This window comes from Ricinus communis, chromosome 7, assembly GCF_019578655.1.
Source record: "Ricinus communis isolate WT05 ecotype wild-type chromosome 7, ASM1957865v1, whole genome shotgun sequence".
NCBI classification, from domain to species: domain Eukaryota; kingdom Viridiplantae; phylum Streptophyta; class Magnoliopsida; order Malpighiales; family Euphorbiaceae; genus Ricinus; species Ricinus communis.
In genome coordinates, this window is record NC_063262.1 from 7,825,122 (window position 1) to 7,844,065 (window position 18,944).

Here is an 18,944-nt window from a genome sequence, read left to right on the forward strand (position 1 = left end):
ACTAATTCATGACTTCTAACATATTATATAACTCTTGATATTTTATATTATTTTTCTACGTCAACACATTGGATATCAATTTTCATTCGCTCGTAATTCATTTTGAATGAACTATTTTTAAAATGAGGATTGCTAATTTACCAACATATAGCACTGGGCAATAGACCTTCTTCTTCAATTTTTTAATATTTTTTTTTCTGTTTTATTTTTAAAAATCTTTTCAAGTAGTTCTTTTTTTTTTTTGGTACTAGATTTGAAAATAGTTTCTTCTCATCCTTTGGTCCGCTTCAAAATCTTAATAATGAGTCTTAAAATTTAAGAATTTTTGGATGGCGCAAAATTATAGTTTGAATTTATAAAAGAGAAGGATTCCTGTAACATTACAAGAGTAAAATACTTCTAAGATCTCTCTCTGGTTAAGTCTAGATTTAAGAGTTTCTGTAACTTTTGAAGTTCTTAGTTAAACCTGCAAAGAACAAAAGATCCTTAAATAATATGACCATAAAAAGACAAATCTAAAGTGGTTTTCTAACTTGCAAATTATAATTTCTAAATTCACCGATTATTTAAGTCTGACTAGTTTCTTAGTTGAAGAACAACCTGTTATAATAGGAAAACCTTATATCTCAAAATTAATTCATCAAGTTGATGATAAAAGACATGGACCTTCCGGCGGACATTATGCACTTGTTACCCAACAACCCCTTAGAGGAATGGCCAAGCAAGAGGGACAATGAGTCAGAGAAACTGAGATGCTTCAGGTATTATATTACTAAAAATGGAATGGGAATAGGAAGTTTGTCCTTCCTCTGCTTTATCTGCTGTTGGGAATTTCGGTATAACAAATAACAATAAGTAAGGAACTCTTGCAAGAGGTGGGCTTTCTAGAATCAGGTGGGATAGAAGTTTGGGAGGAAAAGAGAAAGCGAAAGAGAGACGGAGATGAAGAAGACCCAAGGCTGATCCGTTTTGTGATGCGATCTCTAGCTTGCTGTGACGATAGACCTTCTTTTGGTCTCATCCCCCCTCTCTTTTGAAGGACAATGAACTTGCTTCTTGTCCTCTTGCTTTGTCATTTTTTGAGGCTTAAAAAATAATAAAACAAAAAGAACTGAGTTATATTACCAAATTATAAGTTAGGCGACTGTAACTTAAGAAGAGGTGAGTTAGACGTTTCAATGATTTTTTACAAAATTTTTAGTCATAATTTTCAGGATTAAAAGTTCTTTAACCTATAGCAACCCAAATCTATCTAACAATGAAGGCATCCTTATTTAAAAATTATGCCTTTTATTTTTTGTCTTATGATATTCCAATTTTTTAAATTTACTCAAATTTTCTAAAAATATTTTCTTTGACATCTTCAAATACACAAAACAAATTAGAGAAAAAGTACACAAATCTACACATATTCATCATAAAAATCCAGAAAACTACTCAACTAACACAAATTATTTTACAATGCATCATTAGTTAAAACTTATCTTTTAATAACGCTCCCAAGTCCCAACATATACTTGTCGGACACTATGCATTAGTGATTTTCCAATGGAACATTGTCAAGCACTAGGACTCGACTGAAATTAAATGTTAATGGTCATGGAAGATTTATATACAAGAGACAGAAACATAAGAGAGAGAGAGAGATTGTAATTTCAAAAGACAAGTAGATGGGAACGTGGAAGAGAACAGAAAATCATGGAATATTTTACAAACTGTACCTTAGCATCCTGAATATTGTTATCCTTTTTATATTATTAGGAGTAAGTTCTTAATAGTAAATTCTAATTCAAGTTTATAGAATGTTGATAGTGGCACATGGATGATGCCTCTTAGCAGTTCAACATGCGCTATCGACATGCCTGTCAAAGAAGATTTTTTATCTTTACACAAAATGATATAATAAGCATTGGATATTTCGTCCTTTCTTCAGGCGTCTCATTGACCCTCTGCCATCAATTATTTCAGTATTTTCTTATAAGCTGTGATTAGAAGGAAATGAATTGCTAACTGTTATCTATTTATTATAGGAAATTATACTGATGATATACACGAATCTCTTTATTCTTATAAAGGCTAAAAGTTTCTCATATAAAAGTAAAAAATCTATTTTAATAAAGAAATTGAAGCAAATGATCCAATCAAAACACTAAACTAGTAAAAAATTAAATAAATAAAATTTTCATTAATTCTGAATAAAAAGAAAAAAAAAGACCAGAAAAAATTGTAAATTAAAGATAGATAAAGAAATTTTTATAGACCACTTCTTCCTTTTGGTTCTATTTTGAATAATAAATTTTAGAAAAATTCTTATTTAAACTGAATATATACACCTCAACAAATAGGTCGTGATTTACATTTTGATATGGTGCATACATCTCAACTAGAAAAAGTTTTGAACCTGATTACGGTTCTAGACACAAGTTTGAAATGTAAAAAATGGATAAAACAGTAAATCAAGACTCACATTTTCCAATTTTTGCAACATATGAATGGTATGTCTCACAGATTTCATTGACAGCATTATCATGTTACATAATGTTTCAGTGTTATACAGAGTTTATGGACATTGCCTTCCATGGAATCATGCTACAGACTATACATACCAATATTGATCACAGAATCGTTGCACAAATTAACCCCTCCTTGCTTAAGAGTTGTTAATCACCAAACAGCCAGACAAAAACCTCAAGATGCCTTGAGAAGAGCACAAAAAATGTAAGAGAAACTGGCCTCTGAGATGTACCTTGGTAGTTCTGAACTGACAAACAAGTTCTTGCCAAGCTTTTTCGAAAAAATTATAGCCAACCACTCAGCTTTAAGATGTCTTCATCACATATTTATATGCTGATATTGGACCAACAATAAACTAAATATTTTCACCAAGGTCCATCTTTAATAGGCCGAAGCTTGCAATAGTAAGCCTTGCATAAGCTGAATCTCTACAGTAAAAGGATCTGCAATTATCTCAGAGAAAAGAACAGCACTAAGGTTCTGATTATTGAATGTACAAACAATACATCACAAGGCAAAGGTTCTGGCTATTGAATGTACAAACAATACAAACAACATTAAGTGTAAACATCTGAGGCACACACCCTTAAAAGGTAAGATTAGATATGATGACAAGCCACAAAAGATAAGCATGTTTTCAGAGGAGTGAGAACACATAATAAGCAAATTTAAAATGTGTCATCCATGATGCACTCACAAAGAATTTACTCACTTCAGCATTTTACATCAGTTCCATGTTTTATTATGCTAAGCTTTAGCTGCTTTTTAAGTATCAAGATTATCAAATGAGATGAAAATATCTGCAGTCCTGTGAGCATTCATGGAATCTGAGGAAAAGATTTATTATAATGAAAAAAGGGCTCCTGGTCACAGTTATTTCTAATCTGAAGCGCAGTGGGGGTAGTTATGGTTTTCTAGCTGCTGAAAGAGAATATCACTGATAAGGTATCAAGCTAATAGAAAGCATCCTGCTGCTTGATTAACCGCTTTTAAGGATTCCGCTTATTTTGCAAAAACATTTCAAAGTAGACATTTTTCTGAGTTTCCAATGTTTGATGGCCTCAAGAAAACTGGCCAAAGATTTCTTTTTCCCCCTCAAATTGAAAATTAACCATTTTAAAATAAAATGAATTTTTTGTTTTAAAAAGGACAATATTTTATGGGCTTTACAAACTGATGAAAAGGAAATCTACCTTGAAAAGAACAACACAGGTATTTCTATTAAAATACTCATCAATGATCTCCAATGGTGACTGGCAGCACTTTGATAGCTTATCCATTGCAAAAAAAAAAAAAAAGATATATATTTTCCAATATATTCCAAACACCAAAAAGCAATTTCAAGCAACTTTTAGCATTGTCACTAAAAAACGAAAATGGAATCATCAGGAAGATTTTATTCCACAAAAATTAGTTTCCGCAAAACAAACAGAACCTGAAGTTAAGTAGGGGATGTTGTAGAAGTTTATGATACAAGAATTTAAAATCTTAGAAGCCAGTAGTTGCCATCGGGCAAAGAGCCCTATTATTGCACAAGGTCAACTGGTCAAGCATCTAAGATGCAGGAAAATGAAACTAAGCATGATTTTCCTCTTAAACTCCAACATGTATTAATGATTTCATTTAGTATCTAGTCTTTTACATAAGTGAAGATAAATGGTAAAACTAAACGCTAACGACCATATAAAGTCTGCATAATATATCTCCCCTTCAGAGGCCAAAGACAAACAAGAAATTATATTAAGCTCAGGATATGGACCTCATCCATCTTAACGGTCCAAATTTTAACTGCTTTGCCCATATCCCCAAGTAATTACTTTTCTAGCAGTAATAGGAATTGTACTCTTAACATTCTACTGCCTACTCAGGATTGGAGAATCTTTCATTTGACAATTTGTAGCAGTAGTATTACATTCTGACACTCTGCCAACTAGGCAAAGATGACATCAGATTTCCCAGACTGCAAAGAAACTGAGACAAGTCAAGCTTTGAAATGTTCAGACTAGGCTCAGCTCTTTCTTCATTTGGTTCAAGCTTGAAGTGACCTTTCTAAGCTCAACTAAGATTTGACATAAAAGCTATCAGCTTGAACCTCAGACTGTTCCCTATAGGCATAGGGAGAAGATGGAGGGATAGTGGCACAAGTTCAATCTCTGCGACTTAAAGCAGAGTTTGAATAACAAACATTTCTTAACTACTGAATTTACTAAAGGCGCAGGCAATGACCAAACAGAAGTTGCATAAAACAACACACTTACCAGTTTGTTAAGCAGTTCCTGTTATCAACCTTTCTTGCTGATCTAATTTTTTGACCTTTACAATGCCAAAGAGAACTTGGAAGCTGAAGAATGCACAAACTGCATATGCTACAATGGCTGGTACCTGAGAAAGAAGAAAACCATTTTATTAAATGATCATGTGAAAACCAGGAGTATAAATAAAAAAACTGTGCGCAAAATTACAAATGATAGTGAATAGCTTACTCGAATGGAATTGAGGTACAAAATTGTTGCAAGGTTTATAAGACTTCCAGCAGCTACTGCCTGTTGATTGGTCAAGAGGTGGACATGAGAGAGCAAGGAAACATGCCCATCAACACATACTAAAACTTTTTCTTTAAAAATATGAAATATTAACAAAATAAATCACAATTTAGGAGCCAGAGCAAATCGCCTATGTTTAACTCTATATGAGGCAAGAAAACCAACTCCCAAAAATCTAGATGTGTGAACACAAGTATCTGCCAGCTAATCTAGAGCTTCCAGTATCTGCACGTACAAACACAACCATACAGGAATCTAATAACCAGTTTAGTTGTCATGTTTAAGTACTAATTGAGCAATTTCTTGCATCAAAAGCAACATAAGTAGTCAAACAGGCTAGATTAATAATTCTCGTGAGTTTGACAGAAGGTTATAACAGCCAAGGTAAATGAAGGTGAATTCTCTTATTACTATACAAGTTTTAGACACAAGTGGAAGCAAGTATCATGTTATCAAGAGTTGAAGATGCAATTAACTGGTTAAATGTACAGTTCAAACCATACAAAGAGAAAAGGCTTTGCATTGAGATTCAGAAATATAGTATCATTAACTACAAACATCATTCAAACCCCTCCTCTTCCCTTCAACCCACCAATCCTCCAGTTGCAAGCATCTTTCCATACATTTCAAACAGGAAATGACCCAATCAGAAACAAAGAGTTCGACATAATTTGGACTCCTAGAACAGTAAGACTTAGATTAATCAACAAGGGGATAAAACACTTAACACAGCGATAAGAGGATTTGGATGTTTGATTGTTAAATTCTAGGTAGTTATTTCATATCTTAACCAAGCTAACACCATTTTCCACCTAAAAGCTATATCTATGCACTGACTAGTCTACATACAATCTCAGAGAAAAATGAACATATGTTTAATCAGCGAAACTACGACGGGCTAGTAAGCAAGATGCACTTAGACTCCCTACTCTCTTATGAACAGCAGCAACATGCTGAAATGTCCTTCGAGACAGTTCTAACTTGCAGTTTTTTTATAACTAAATACTAGCTAGTTGTTTAATATCTTCTAATCCAAGCCAATTTACACCATTTCCCCCTAAAAGCTATACCAATTTAGTGAATAGTCTAGTCAATGCAATCTCAAAGCCAGATGAACATAAATTTAATCTGCAAAGCTACCATTGGTTTGTAAGTGAGATATGTCAATGGAAAGCCATAAATGGGGTCAACAACTAAATTACTTCTGTAATGAAGCCATTAATTTAGGCTCTAAATATTCTTATAAATAGGGGAGGAGATTTAGCTTACCATACATAGCTTCCTAGGATCACTCATATTCTTATAAATGGGGGAGGAGATTTAGCTTACCATACATAGCTTCCTAATATCACTCTATGTAATTAACATGTACAGCTCTAGTTTCCTTGTATAGATGGCAGTCTTGCATATATAATGAAAGATCTTAAGAAGAGAGGATAATTCGATCCATTTTGTTATGGTACCAGAGCCTACACCTAAGAAATCTTAGCTTTCTCAATCATAGCCTTAGTGATTATGGAGAAATTAGATCATATCTGTGTGAAGTTCCCAGGGAAAAATTATGCTACGTGGAAGTTTCAATTGGAGACATTTCTCAAAGGTAAGGAATTATGGGGCCATATAGATGGCAGCACCAAAGAAGGATCTATTACAGCAGACACAGCAACTTGCGCTGAGAAAGCTAATCAAATAATGACCTGGATTCTTGTTTCTATGGAGCCACATCTGATTCTTTCTTTACGTCCGCATAGGTCTGCAAAGGCCATGTGGGATTATCTCAAGCAAGTCTACAACCAAGATAATAATGCTAGACGTTTCCAGCTTGAATTAGCCATTGCTAACTATTCTCAAGGGGATCTATCAATTCAAGAATACTTCTCTAATTTTTTGACTTTGTGGAATGATCATTCAGAACTTGTTACAGCCAAAGTCCCTGCAGAAGGATTGGTGGCAGTACAAGTACACAAAACCAGTCAAAGAGATCAATTTCTAATGAAGTTGCGGCCTGATTTTGAATCTGTTCGTGCCTCTCTAGTGAATAGAGATCCTATTCCATCTTTGGAGATTTGTTTTGGAGAACTCGTGTGAGGAACAACGTATCAATACTCAGAATAGTATGGAGCAAGCTCCTGTAGCTTCTAATACTATCTCAGTTGCCTATGCTGCCGATGGTAAGGGAAAGGGTCGCAACATGAGTACCACCCAATACTATAGCTGTAAAAAAAAAGGCCATATTGCTCCTAACTGTACTGAGAAGTTTTATAACTACTGCAAGTGGTCAAGGCACATCATTAAAGAGTGTCTACTCATTCTCCACGCTCCAACAAGGCTTATCATGTTGTCGTTACTTCTGGTGCTTTGCAGCCTGCTGTTTCTTCTGCTGCTACAACAATTCTTGCCATTGCTTTACAACCTTCAGCACCTTTAACTCATGAGACAATATAAGATATTATTGTGCATGCATTTTCAGTTCTTGGACTTCAAGGTACTGGTTCTTTATTTTCTTCTTGGATCGTAGACTCAGGTGCCTCTAATCATATGATTAATTCTTCGCATGGGTTAAGTAATATCAGAAAATATTGTGGCTCCTCACATATTCAAATAGCTAATGGTAGTAATCTACCCGTTGTGGCAGTTGGTGATGTATCTCCTTCCTTTAAAGATGTTTTTGTACCACCTAATCTCTTTACAAATTTAGTATCTGTTGGTCAACTTATGGACCAAAATTATGATGTCCATTTTACTCATGATGGTTGCGTTGTGCAGGATCAGATGTCAGAGCAGTTGATAGCGAAGGGCCTAAGCATGGACGTCTATTTTCTTTGAAACTACCTATTTCGCACAACTTATCTTCTTCCCTAGTATTAGCTTTACTTAGTAATAGCTCTAAAGTGTCAAATGAAGTAATGGCATAAGCGTCTTGGTCATCCTAACTCTAGGATTCTATCTTATTTGTTGAAATCTGGTCTGTTTAATAATCAAGTGCATTCTTCTCCCAATATGTTTCTTGATTATGCAACTTGTAAACTTAGCAAAAGTAAGATTTTACCCTTTCCATCTGAAGGTAGTAGAGCAACATAAGCTTTGAGATAATTCATGGTGATGTTTGGGGTATTAGTCCTACCATCTCTCATGTCCAATACAAATATATTGTGACCTTTATCGATGACTACAACAGATATACATGGGTTTATTTCCTGCGTCATAAATTAGAAGTATATTCCATGTTCAAACTATTTTTAGCTCTAGTACAAAATCAATTTTCAACTACTATAAAAATTCTTCAGTCCGACTCAGGTGGGGAATATATGTCTCATGAATTCCAATCTTTTCTGCAAACTAAAGGGATTATTTCTCAACATTCTTGTTCTCCGCAACAAAACGGAGTAGTTGAATGAAAGAGTCGTCATCTTTTAGATGTTGTTAGAACTTTGCTAATTGAGTCACCTTTTCCTTCTAAGTTTTGGGTAGAAGCACTCACCACAACAACCTTTCTTTTAAATAGACTCCCTTCCCAAGTTTGGGATTTTGAGTCCCCAAATTTCAGACTTCATCATCACCATCCTACTTATACAAATCTTTACACTTTTGGGTGTGTTTGTTTTATGCATCTTGTTCAATCTTCCTCCATCGGACAAAAATAAATTATCTGCCCAATCTGTCTGTTGTGCCTTCTTAGGGTATAGTGTCACACAAAAAGGTTATCTATGCCATGATCCAAACTCCTATCGTGTTCATGTCTCGAGAAATGTGTTATTTTTTTGAAAATCAATGGTTTTTTCCTATGTCTCAATCACCAAAGCCTTTTTTTGAATTACTGCTTTCTTTTGATGACCCTTCTAGTGCTCCTAGTACTCAAGTTGAAAGGTTCAAGCCAAGTACAGTATATCAGCACAGACCTCTAGTGCTGCCCCCTTCCGCACCTGTCGTGCCATCTGCTCCCTTATATCGCTCATCTAGAGTTATTGATCCACCTGATCGATATGGATTCCCATCATCTAAGATAGGCACCTCTACTTCTGTCCTCTCTGCCACTATATCTTCTATTACTATTCCTACTAGTTACTCAAAGGCAATCAAAGAGAAATGCTGGCAGCAGGCCATGCAGGAAGAAATATGTACTCTTGAAGCTAATGAGATTTGGGAAGTGGTTGATTGTCCTGCTGGTGTGACTCCACTTGGATGTAAATGGATATATTCGATTAAGGTCAAATCTGATGGGAGTTTGGATAGGTATAAGGCCCGATTAGTAGCTCTTGGCAATAATTAAGAATATGGAGTTAATTACGATGAGACTTTTGCTCCGGTAGCAAAAATGACTACTATTCGCATAATTTTAGCTATTGTTGCTTCACAAACTTGGAGTTTGCACCAAATGGATGTGAAATACGCCTTTCTTCACGGCGATCTCAAGGAAGAAGTTTATATGCATCCTCTGGCTGGTTTAATTTCTAACTCTACTTCTGCAGTGTGCAAATTGAGACGCTCCTTATATGGTCTATGGCAGGCCCCTCGTGCATGGTACGAGAAATTTAACTCACCTTACTCAAGTTTGATTTTTTCAAAAGCAAGTATCATGCATCTTTGTTTCTTCGCCGAACTGAGCTTGGCATTGTCATTCTCTTAGTTTATGTCGATAACATAATCATCACAGGTATTGATTCAATTCTAATATCTCAACTAAAGCAACATTTACAAGACTTATTTTTCATGAAGGACCTGGGTTCTCTCATATACTTTCTTGGTATAGAAATTACTACGGGTTTGCATGGTATCTTTTTGTCTCAGCATAAGTATGCTTAGGACTTGGTGATGGCTGCTAGTCTCCAAGACTCTACTCCTCTTGCTACTCTTATGGAACTTAATCTCAAGCTGCGCAAAGATGAAGGTAACTTATTATCAGACCCTGCAGCCTATCGTACTCTAGTTGGCTGCCTGGTCTATCTTACCATCACTAGACCTGATATCTCTTATGCGGTTTAACAGGTTAGTCAGTTCATAGCTTCTCCTAGGCACCTACATATGGCTGCAGTTCGAAGAATAATTCGCTATGTTAATGGCATAAATTTCCAAGGCCTTTTCTATCTGGCTGCTACCTCACTTGATCTTATGGCATATAGCAATGCTGATTATGCCCGGTGTAGTGACACTAGGTGTTCTACTACGGGATGGTGTATGTTTCTTGGTCCAGCCCTTATTTCCTAGAAAAGCAAGAAACAAGATCGTGTTTCTAACTCTTCTACTGAGTCCAAATATAGAGCTATGTCCCAAACTTGTGCTGAGATACAGTGGCTTCGCAGTCTATTGGCTGAGCTTGGTTTTGCTCAGCACAGTCCTACTCCTCTTCATGCAGATAATACTAGTGCGATTCACATTTCTGCCAATCCCATCTTCCATGAGCACCCTAAACATATCGAGGTTGATTGCCACTTCATCAGTGAGGCCTTTGAGGCTCAGACTATTTCTCTTCCCCATGTGTCAAGCAATCTTCAAGTCGCAGATATTTTCACTAAGGCTCTCACACAGCATAGACATAATTTTCTTGCCAACAAATTGATGCTTGTAGATAACCCGCATCAATTTGAGGGGGGATGTCTATAGAAAGCCAAAAATGGGGTCAACAATTAAATTGTTTCTGTAATTAAGCCATTAATTTAGGCTGTAATACTCTTATAAATAGGAAACGAGATTTAGCTTACCATACATAGCTTCCTAGGATCACTCATATTCTTATAAATAGGAGAGGAGACTTAGCTTACCATATATAGCTTCCTAGGATTACTCTATGTCATTAACATGTACAGCTCTAGTTTCCTTGTATAGATGGCAGTCTTGCCTATATAATGAAAGATCTTCTCAAGAAGAGAGGACAATTCGGTCCATTTTGTTAAGATACACTTACACTCCCTACTGTTTTCTGAACAGCAGCAACACGCTGAAACGCCCTTTCAGACTCCAGTGTTCTAACCCGAAGCTTCAGATCACCTTGTTCCTGTAAAAGTGTTAAACACTAATTAATAAAAAAACCTGGAAGCAACATGGTACTGATGACAGCAGAACAACCTACGCCTCTCAATTTAAAGTACATGAAGGATTTCATAATCCTACCAGTCGTTGGATAGTTTCAGCAAGCCTCTCAACTCTATCAGCCTGTCTAAATAAGTTGTAGAATGCACGAGACTGCCTGTCCCATCTCTTTCTTATGTCCTGGAGTATTATAAATTAACATGAAAATGAGACTGGTATCATGCCTAATGCAAAGGCCCAGGTTTATATCCAGATTCCTGCTAGTAATAAACAAAGAAAGAACTTCACCTTCACAAGAACTTCAACCCCAGCTTCCCGAAACCTTAGCAACTCAAGTGCATAACTACATAGGTCAAGCATGCAGAAAAAGTGAGATACATAAAAAAATATAGGCAACCAACATTCAGAAAGTTCAAAGGCAAATTGTTTTGAGAGAAAATCAGCAGCTAGATGTTGCTCACGGTTTGGAAATCTCTGTAATATCAAACCGTGGGTCAAGACCCTTCCCAATGCCATCCAATACTGCAGAAGAAAATAAATAATAGTCTGAGGTTAGTGTTGGGCGTCATATCACAAAAATGAATCCGACAAATTCATAACAGCACCTGAAAATGCTCTAACAACAAATGTGAATGTGGCAGGAAATCTGAAAGGTTGATCTGCTGCAATGGCTAATAAGTCCTCCCCTGTTAAGAAATCAAACAGATATGAGGCTTATTTAAATGTCCTCAGAATCAGGTGAAAAAAGGTCAGACAGCTACATCGTCTTTTCCATAATTGATTACTCTGATTCCATGAATTTAGTCAACAAGCATAAACCTTACCGATTGCAGCCAGGCGTTGCTTCTTTTTCTCTATCTTTTCCTCCTTAGTCAATGGCTTTTTAAATCCAAGTTCTGCTGTTGCCATTTCTCTCTCTTTTCTTTGAGCAGCAAGACGCTCCTCAAAACTGCCAAAATTTTGACACCAAACTTCATGGTTGCAATCGTGTGTGAACAAAAAGCAACTCTTAAATATAGTCCTGATTTATGTCTATAGCTTGTGCATGGTTTTAATGTTCCTACTATGTGTCATACAACAACGAAAAGAAAAAAAAAATTACTAGGGGAAATGAAAAAAAAAAAAAAAAGAGAAAAAGTTAAGAATCAGGCATTTCTACATCATACCAAGTATACAAGTCAAGCCGGATAATAATACTATCATTTGGATGAAATATGATACTGTAGCAACTATGAGCAGACTATCTTCCTATCTAGCTTAACTTCAGAAACTACTAGGAGTGCTCTCCATGGAACTTGAAAGTAAGACTATAATTGAGCAACTGCAATTCCCTTATCCTTTGTTTAGTATTCCATTCTGAACCTAAAAACACTGTTACCATCTAGTGACAGTAGCCTAGAATCAGCATTTTTCAAGATTGCTTTAATAGCTACCAAAAACGGCACTCAAGACATTCATCAAATTTGCCTAAGTTCTTATCCTTGATTAAAAAAAGAAAAAGCGAGGGTGATAATAGAAGGCCAAATAATTGTGGTTCACTAGAAGCACCTATTAAGGAAGAATTGTGCAGTTCGTCTGACAGCTGTCATGTCTCCAGTAGGCACAAGGACACCCATTTGGATCATTGCTTGAAGGACCTACAATACGGATGTTCTTTTATTGTTAAGAAAACAGATTCACATCTAACCAAGTGAACCACAATACAGTTCACATTATTATTGTAATGGTGACAATCAGTAAACTTAACCTGACTGCAGGCAATATACTCACCTTATCAGGATCCTTCTCATAAATTCCATAAAATGCATCCAGCAACCCTTCTCTAATGTTTGGACTGATACTGCAACATGCCAAGACAAAGGATATTAATACAGAAAACTTTGCAAAGACTTGGTTGGATACTTATTGTTGAACCTATGAAGGACCAAACAATACCTTCCCATCATTCCAAAATCATAAAAGATCAACCTTCCACCATTGACATCATCAACAGCAATATTTCCTGGATGCTGAATATAAAAAAGAAAATGCTGTTTATTACATGTACATGAAGAAGTATCAAAAACATTAAGTGATCTTGGTATAATAATTCCACATTTTCCATATCTCCTATGTGATCATCAAAGGGTTCAGGGAAAGATGTGAAGAGGCCCTAATAATAATCCCTTTGTCAAAGCTGTTAAGAATGGAGTAAATTATATGGTCCACATAGAAAAAGAAAATGAAAAGACAATATTAACCGGATGTCGACATTTGCAGATTTAATATGGTTTTTCTCTGCAAACTCTCTTTAGGTCCTTTTGGAATGATAAAAAGGAAACCTATCCTTCCGCAATTAATGCGCTGGCTTGCATTGACAATTAACACAACCATATAAGGGTAATGCTATTTAACCAACACTTTTGTACATAAGTAATGCACCTTAAATATTTCAGAGATGTCACATTAAACTCAATGACTACATAGACAACTGGTCCTAAAATAGTAATGCCTCCTCATTTCACACTTCAGCATAAGTTTGATGATGATTCAAATACTGAGCCTTAAATTTTAAAGCTGCTCCATTAAATAAAGTGATTATTTCGGGGTAAAATTAATGATGCATCTTCAGCAGTTCAGGGATGTTTCCTTTCTACTCATTTTTTGACTGCAGTATACAATTTTAATGCCTTTTCAATTGTCAATATCAAAACATTGGTCATCCTATTGGAAGCACTGACAAAAAATCATACAGGTTGAGACAACTATGGTAGTTTCTGTAATCATTCTCTAAATTCATATATAGAGTATTTGATGTAAAAGAAAAACAGATGCAAAGTAGTCCAAGGATCACCATCATAAGCAAGGAAGTGAACTCCATGAGTTTCGAGTAAAAAAACCCATAGCCCAGTCAAGTTGGAAAATTAAAAGGGAAAACAAACAATTATTTTTTCCGTAGAAACTAAATTGCCTGCTACAACTAAGAAACAAAAATAAAAAATCTTCAATTTGCTCAAGCGAAATGCAGCCAGAGCATGTGCTATATCCTGGGAAAAACCATGCCACATCCAAGATGGAACACGAATATTTCAAGCTGCCTTCAAAAGTGTTTCACCCACAATCTTCATGAAAATTTTCAAGACTTGTATTTTCCTATTTTTTCCCCAGTGAGGTAAGCCTTCCAACAAAGGAATTGCATGCCTTTCAAAACCAACTACTATAAAATGTGCATATACAGGTCAAAATATATTCCTTCTGCTTTCACCAATTCTTTTGAACATAAATCTACTTTCACTTTGTCACAAAACTGTCACATGCCGAATATCAAATAGGAAAAAAAATGTTGAGTAAGTTTGGAAAGGTGAAGATTTGGAGTTAGAAGTGGAATTTGATTTTGATATGTTTTGGTGTTTCCCACCTAGCTTGAGACTAGGGCTTCATTGAGTTGGGTACCAGTTTTGGTGTTTATGTCATACTAATTTTCTTCAGTTAGGTAGATTCATTGCATGAAGATTAGGTTCATGACTGTAAATGGAGATTTGTTATTGAAACTGATATATACAGCGTAAATGTGAAACTCATACGCACTCTAGAATCTAGTAAGGAGGTTTTCTAGTTTCTTTCGTTCCACAAGTTTAAACCCTTAATTAAAAAAATGCAAACTAAAGAGTCAAATATACATCCTAGGAATTGCAACTTTGTTATCTAAATACAACCTTAAGAAGAAATTTAGCACCAGAAACCAGAAGAGGCAGTCAAAACTTACAGGATCAGCATGGAAAAATCCATGAGATAGAATTTGTTCCAAGTAAGATTCAACAGCATACCGGCCCAACCTGCAGCATGTGGTAGAACAGTACACAGTTACAAGTAATAATAAAATAAAAACTTTTTTTGAAGAATATAAACCATTGAAAGCATATGTGTTGAAGATTGCAGGTTACCTTTTACGATCAACACCTAATTGATCTAAAGCTTGTATTTTGTTAATTTTGATCCCTGGGACATACTCCATTGTCAAAATCTACATGACAGGAAATTAATGATAAAATATTATAAAGATAACCTTAAAAGTATTTAGTTGAGAAAATTAGCATTCACATGTTGAAGCTCATAATTACTAATAGGAACCTGTGGTGTTGTGAACTCCCAGTAAATTGTCGGGACTTTGACATATTCCAGATCTTTGAAATTACTTGCAAATAGTTCTGCATTTGCAGCTTCCTTGGTGTAATCAATCTCCTGAAATTGTGAACTGCCATTAGCTACCAATGTCATAAATTGCAATTTGAGAAATGCAAGAAAATAAGAAACTATTAGTAACATATTCTAATGATCCTTAAGCCTTAAATGTGCAAATTTAAAAATATCCATAATAATGTTAAGAATTTATATTTTTACTCCCCAGAACTAGAGAGGTTTGAGCTCCATCCCCTTATAGGTTGTGTTTTGCCAATTTAAGAAAAAAGGACAACCAACCATGTAGAACCAACCCCAACACCACCATGGATAGAGAGGGAGAGAGGCTCAGCAGGTAGTCAGTGAACTGGCTGGAATATTTCCAAAGATTCATGTGCCTCATAGTTCTGCTCAATAATAGATCATCCTAACCTATTAATATCTTTGCTGATACTTTACAATTTTACCCTATTATTTTTTCACTATTATGCTCTATTAGTGCTCATATATCTGTAAAGTCGTAGACTATTTCATCTAGCATTGTTTGATTATTTACTTCCAAATCTGCAGTTAACTCAACCAACATTAATTATGGTTTCCCCCCTTTGTGTTGCTGGTCATCCATGTGAACATTTAATTTCAGATGACTTGGCATCGTTCAAAGAATGACCAGACTAGTTTTACCAAAGACATTGCAAGGAGAAGTGAGTTATTCCCCACACACATTCCCCTAAGCAATTGGACAGCCGCAAGAGTACTATAACTTGCATTTATTGAGCAACAAGAATGATGAAGCAATAAAGGGAATTTACCTGATACAAGACGGTTGCACATTCATCATAAATTGCAACCCAATCCCTCTTTGCACCATCCGACTTCGGGTCTATTTTTTGAAGATATTCTGCTATTACCTGAAAATAGTGCCCAACATGTCCATTTGTCATAATTTAAACCCTTATGTGGCTAAAATATGCATATAATATTGAAATACCAAGAAAACAAACCCTCAGGTTTTTAAGATCAATATCGAAAAGATCCTTGAGACCAGGTCTTTGTACTTTCACCACAACTTCTTGTCCCTTCAATTTTGCACGGTGAACCTGGCCTGCATATCCACAAGATGTATATTAAACATACATCCAAAGGTGATAAAAGAAAAAAAGAAAGATTATCTTGGAAGCTATTGAATCAAAAGGCACAATCACCCAGCATCAGCATTACCAAGACTTGCAGCAGCAATTGGTTCATAGTCAAACCGATCAAAGGTATCATCTAAAGGGCCTCCAAGCTCTTCTTCTACTATAGCTATAGCAGTATCTGATGGGAAAGGAGGGACTTGGTCCTGCAGAAGAATATTAATTCAGTCTTTCTAAGAGCCATAGTGTTAGAAAATACAACTAGATTTAACTGGAAAGCAACCCAGTTAATAGATTATGTAATATGAAATGCCCTGAAAGAATGCTATGATGAAAAGCAACTTTCTTTGTTCTTTCTGAAATTTTTTTTGCCAATATAATTAATTGAGAAGACATCATACAAGCAAAGAAGATTGCTGGTGAAATTACAAAAGAATATACACCTGAAGTTCAGACAACTGATCAACATATTCCTGAGCAAGAATGTCAACTCTAGTAGAGAACTGCTGTCCAATTTTGATGAACGTAGGACCTAATCTTAATATATTTTCCTTTAACCACTTGGCAAGGGTTTTCCTCCTTAGGATTTTCTTCTCCTCTGTCATTCCTCCTGCATGAGTATCTCCAAAAAAACTTAGACATAATGAAAAACATGAATCATATCCAAACTGTGAGCAAAAAAGAAAATGCATAACTGAATTGTAGAGGCATTCACCCTGCTAGATAAATCAAACTAATTTAAGTCTAACACCATGAGGTATTTTTTTTTATTTTTAAAGCATGAGTTACTTTTAAACATCTCTTTCAAAAATCAGAGCTAAAACTTCAATAGCAACAAGAGTTAACCATATATATGGTTTAGAATAGCAACATACGATTTGATAAAAGAAGCAACTGACCTCGATAAGAGAATTTCTGATTACTCAACCAAACTCTAAAGATGAATGTTAAAACGAATCCCCATATTTCCAAGGTCCTTTGAATTGTCGAGTAAGTTTTAAACCGACTCCAACGGCCTCCAGGTGCAACGGAAACCTGATAAGATCCGTACATTTGTCAAATAAAAAAGCAAAAATTCAATAACAATAATAAAGCTGAAATTAGCTACCTCGACTTGTTGCTGATCTACACTTTTAAACCAAGCATCTTCTTTCCCAATCTCCTCTATTCTTTTCTTCCTTCCATCCTCCCTTGCAGTTGCATCTTCCTCAACCACGACCACCACTTCTTTCGCAGCTGCGACGCCGTTTCCATTCACATACTTCACCAAACTTTCATTCTTCTCACTCTCAACTGACACCGAAACCGACGTCGTCCCATCATTTAGACCATAATTAGAAGCAGCGCCATTTCCATTCACTTGTTTTAACAATTCCCTTTCCCTTTCTTCAATCACTAAACTCTCTTCTCTAATAGTAGCCCGAAGCAGTATACTTGTACGAATACGGAGGGAGGTCCTAGTAGAAAGAGAGTATCTAGAGAGAGAATTTCTAGAGAGAGAAAATCGGTGTTTAGAAGCAGTTGTTGTTTTCTGTGGCGGAGAAAGAAAAGTAAGGTCCGGTAGAGTCACAGAAGCAGCCATCTTATCAATGGCGATTTCTTTTAGCTTTTCAAATACAACCAAATCAAAACGATCAAATCAAAACCCTAACTCTCATGATTTTGAAGTGAAGTTAAAAGAATGAAGCTAAAGAAGAAAGAAGAAGAAGAGGAAGAAGACAGATTGAAGTGAAAAATAAATATATATTTTTTTATAATAAAAGGAAAATGAAAAAGGGAGGGAGTGGAGAAGGAGATGACACGTGGCAAACGAGAAGATGAGTGAGTGAAGGGAGATTGGCAGTGTTTCTTATTGGTGGAGAGAGAGTTGTAAGACCAGTGTAAGCCACAAAGATCATTCTTTTGGACGCTTTTTGGCTTACGTGTCTTTCTTTTGTTGCTAAATTATCTTAGTCTTTAGATGTCACTCTTCGGGTCAAGTATTATTCATGTAGAATCGGGTCATTTTTGCGGTTCACATTACATGTGTTTCTTTTACATTCTTTTTTCTTTTTCAAGAACGGTGAATATAAACATACTATCAACTTCTAAAATAGTTTCAAGTTACCTATTGATTAAAATATTAATTATGTGAGCATGAATTTTGATAATTTTCACCTGAATCCAAAAATCATATCAAAAATATCAAACTAAAATAACTGAAAATATTTAAAATTGAATTAAATCAATTCTGAAATATTTTACTATTATAATATAATATTAAGTCTTTAGTGTTTATTATATTAGAATCGTACTGAAATTAAATTAATTTGATTGATCCCAATTGAATTATAGAACCGATTTTATTTGTGTATACAAAGAGTGTGTAAATAGTTATTGCTAATATTATCTTTTAGTCAGTAAATAAATTTATTTTATTTTTTATTAAGAAAAAGAATATAAAATTAATTTAACTAATTGAAAAGTGAGATAAAATAAATCAATAAAAAAAGCAATTGTCTAAAAGAATATCTCTGAACAAATTATTGAGTTTTGCTATTCCAACTCCTATTTATGGGACTTATGG

General features: G+C 35.2%; 1 protein-coding gene and 1 long non-coding RNA gene across 2 annotated transcripts; both read right to left on the reverse strand.

Moving 5' to 3' along the window:
• Positions 1 to 2,476: 2,476 nt before the first annotated feature.
• LOC8287890 (protein ACTIVITY OF BC1 COMPLEX KINASE 8, chloroplastic) lies at positions 2,477 to 18,099 on the reverse strand. The gene is made up of 21 exons (XM_048376615.1): positions 17,487 to 18,099; positions 17,278 to 17,413; positions 16,822 to 16,988; positions 16,464 to 16,584; positions 16,247 to 16,347; positions 16,055 to 16,153; positions 15,195 to 15,305; positions 15,008 to 15,087; positions 14,830 to 14,899; positions 13,020 to 13,093; positions 12,855 to 12,924; positions 12,633 to 12,721; positions 11,909 to 12,033; positions 11,690 to 11,770; positions 11,546 to 11,606; positions 11,373 to 11,427; positions 11,166 to 11,264; positions 10,960 to 11,049; positions 4,998 to 5,057; positions 4,773 to 4,896; positions 2,477 to 2,957 (listed from the first exon to the last, which is right to left on the reverse strand). Exons 1-20 carry the CDS (start codon positions 17,958 to 17,960, stop codon positions 4,780 to 4,782), a joined length of 2,280 nt encoding a protein of 759 aa, XP_048232572.1. The 5' UTR covers positions 17,961 to 18,099; the 3' UTR covers positions 2,477 to 2,957; positions 4,773 to 4,779.
• Positions 7,723 to 10,953, reverse strand: LOC125370602. The gene is made up of 2 exons (XR_007216624.1): positions 8,505 to 10,953; positions 7,723 to 8,467 (listed from the first exon to the last, which is right to left on the reverse strand). It is a non-coding gene; the product is annotated as an uncharacterized LOC125370602 (long non-coding RNA).
• Positions 18,100 to 18,944: the final 845 nt, after the last annotated feature.

Excerpts from the sequence above, each read along its gene's own strand:
- LOC8287890 (XM_048376615.1), bottom strand. The coding sequence starts at position 17,960 with ATGGCTGCTTCTGTGACTCTACCGGACCTTACTTTTCTTTCTCCGCCA. Across the intron at positions 16,989-17,277 it reads TCAGAAATTCTCTTATCGAG|GAGGAATGACAGAGGAGAAG; the intron begins GTCAGTTGCTTC and ends ATACTCATGCAG. Across the intron at positions 11,428-11,545 it reads ATTACAGAGATTTCCAAACC|TTATGCACTTGAGTTGCTAA; the intron begins GTGAGCAACATC and ends TGACCTATGTAG.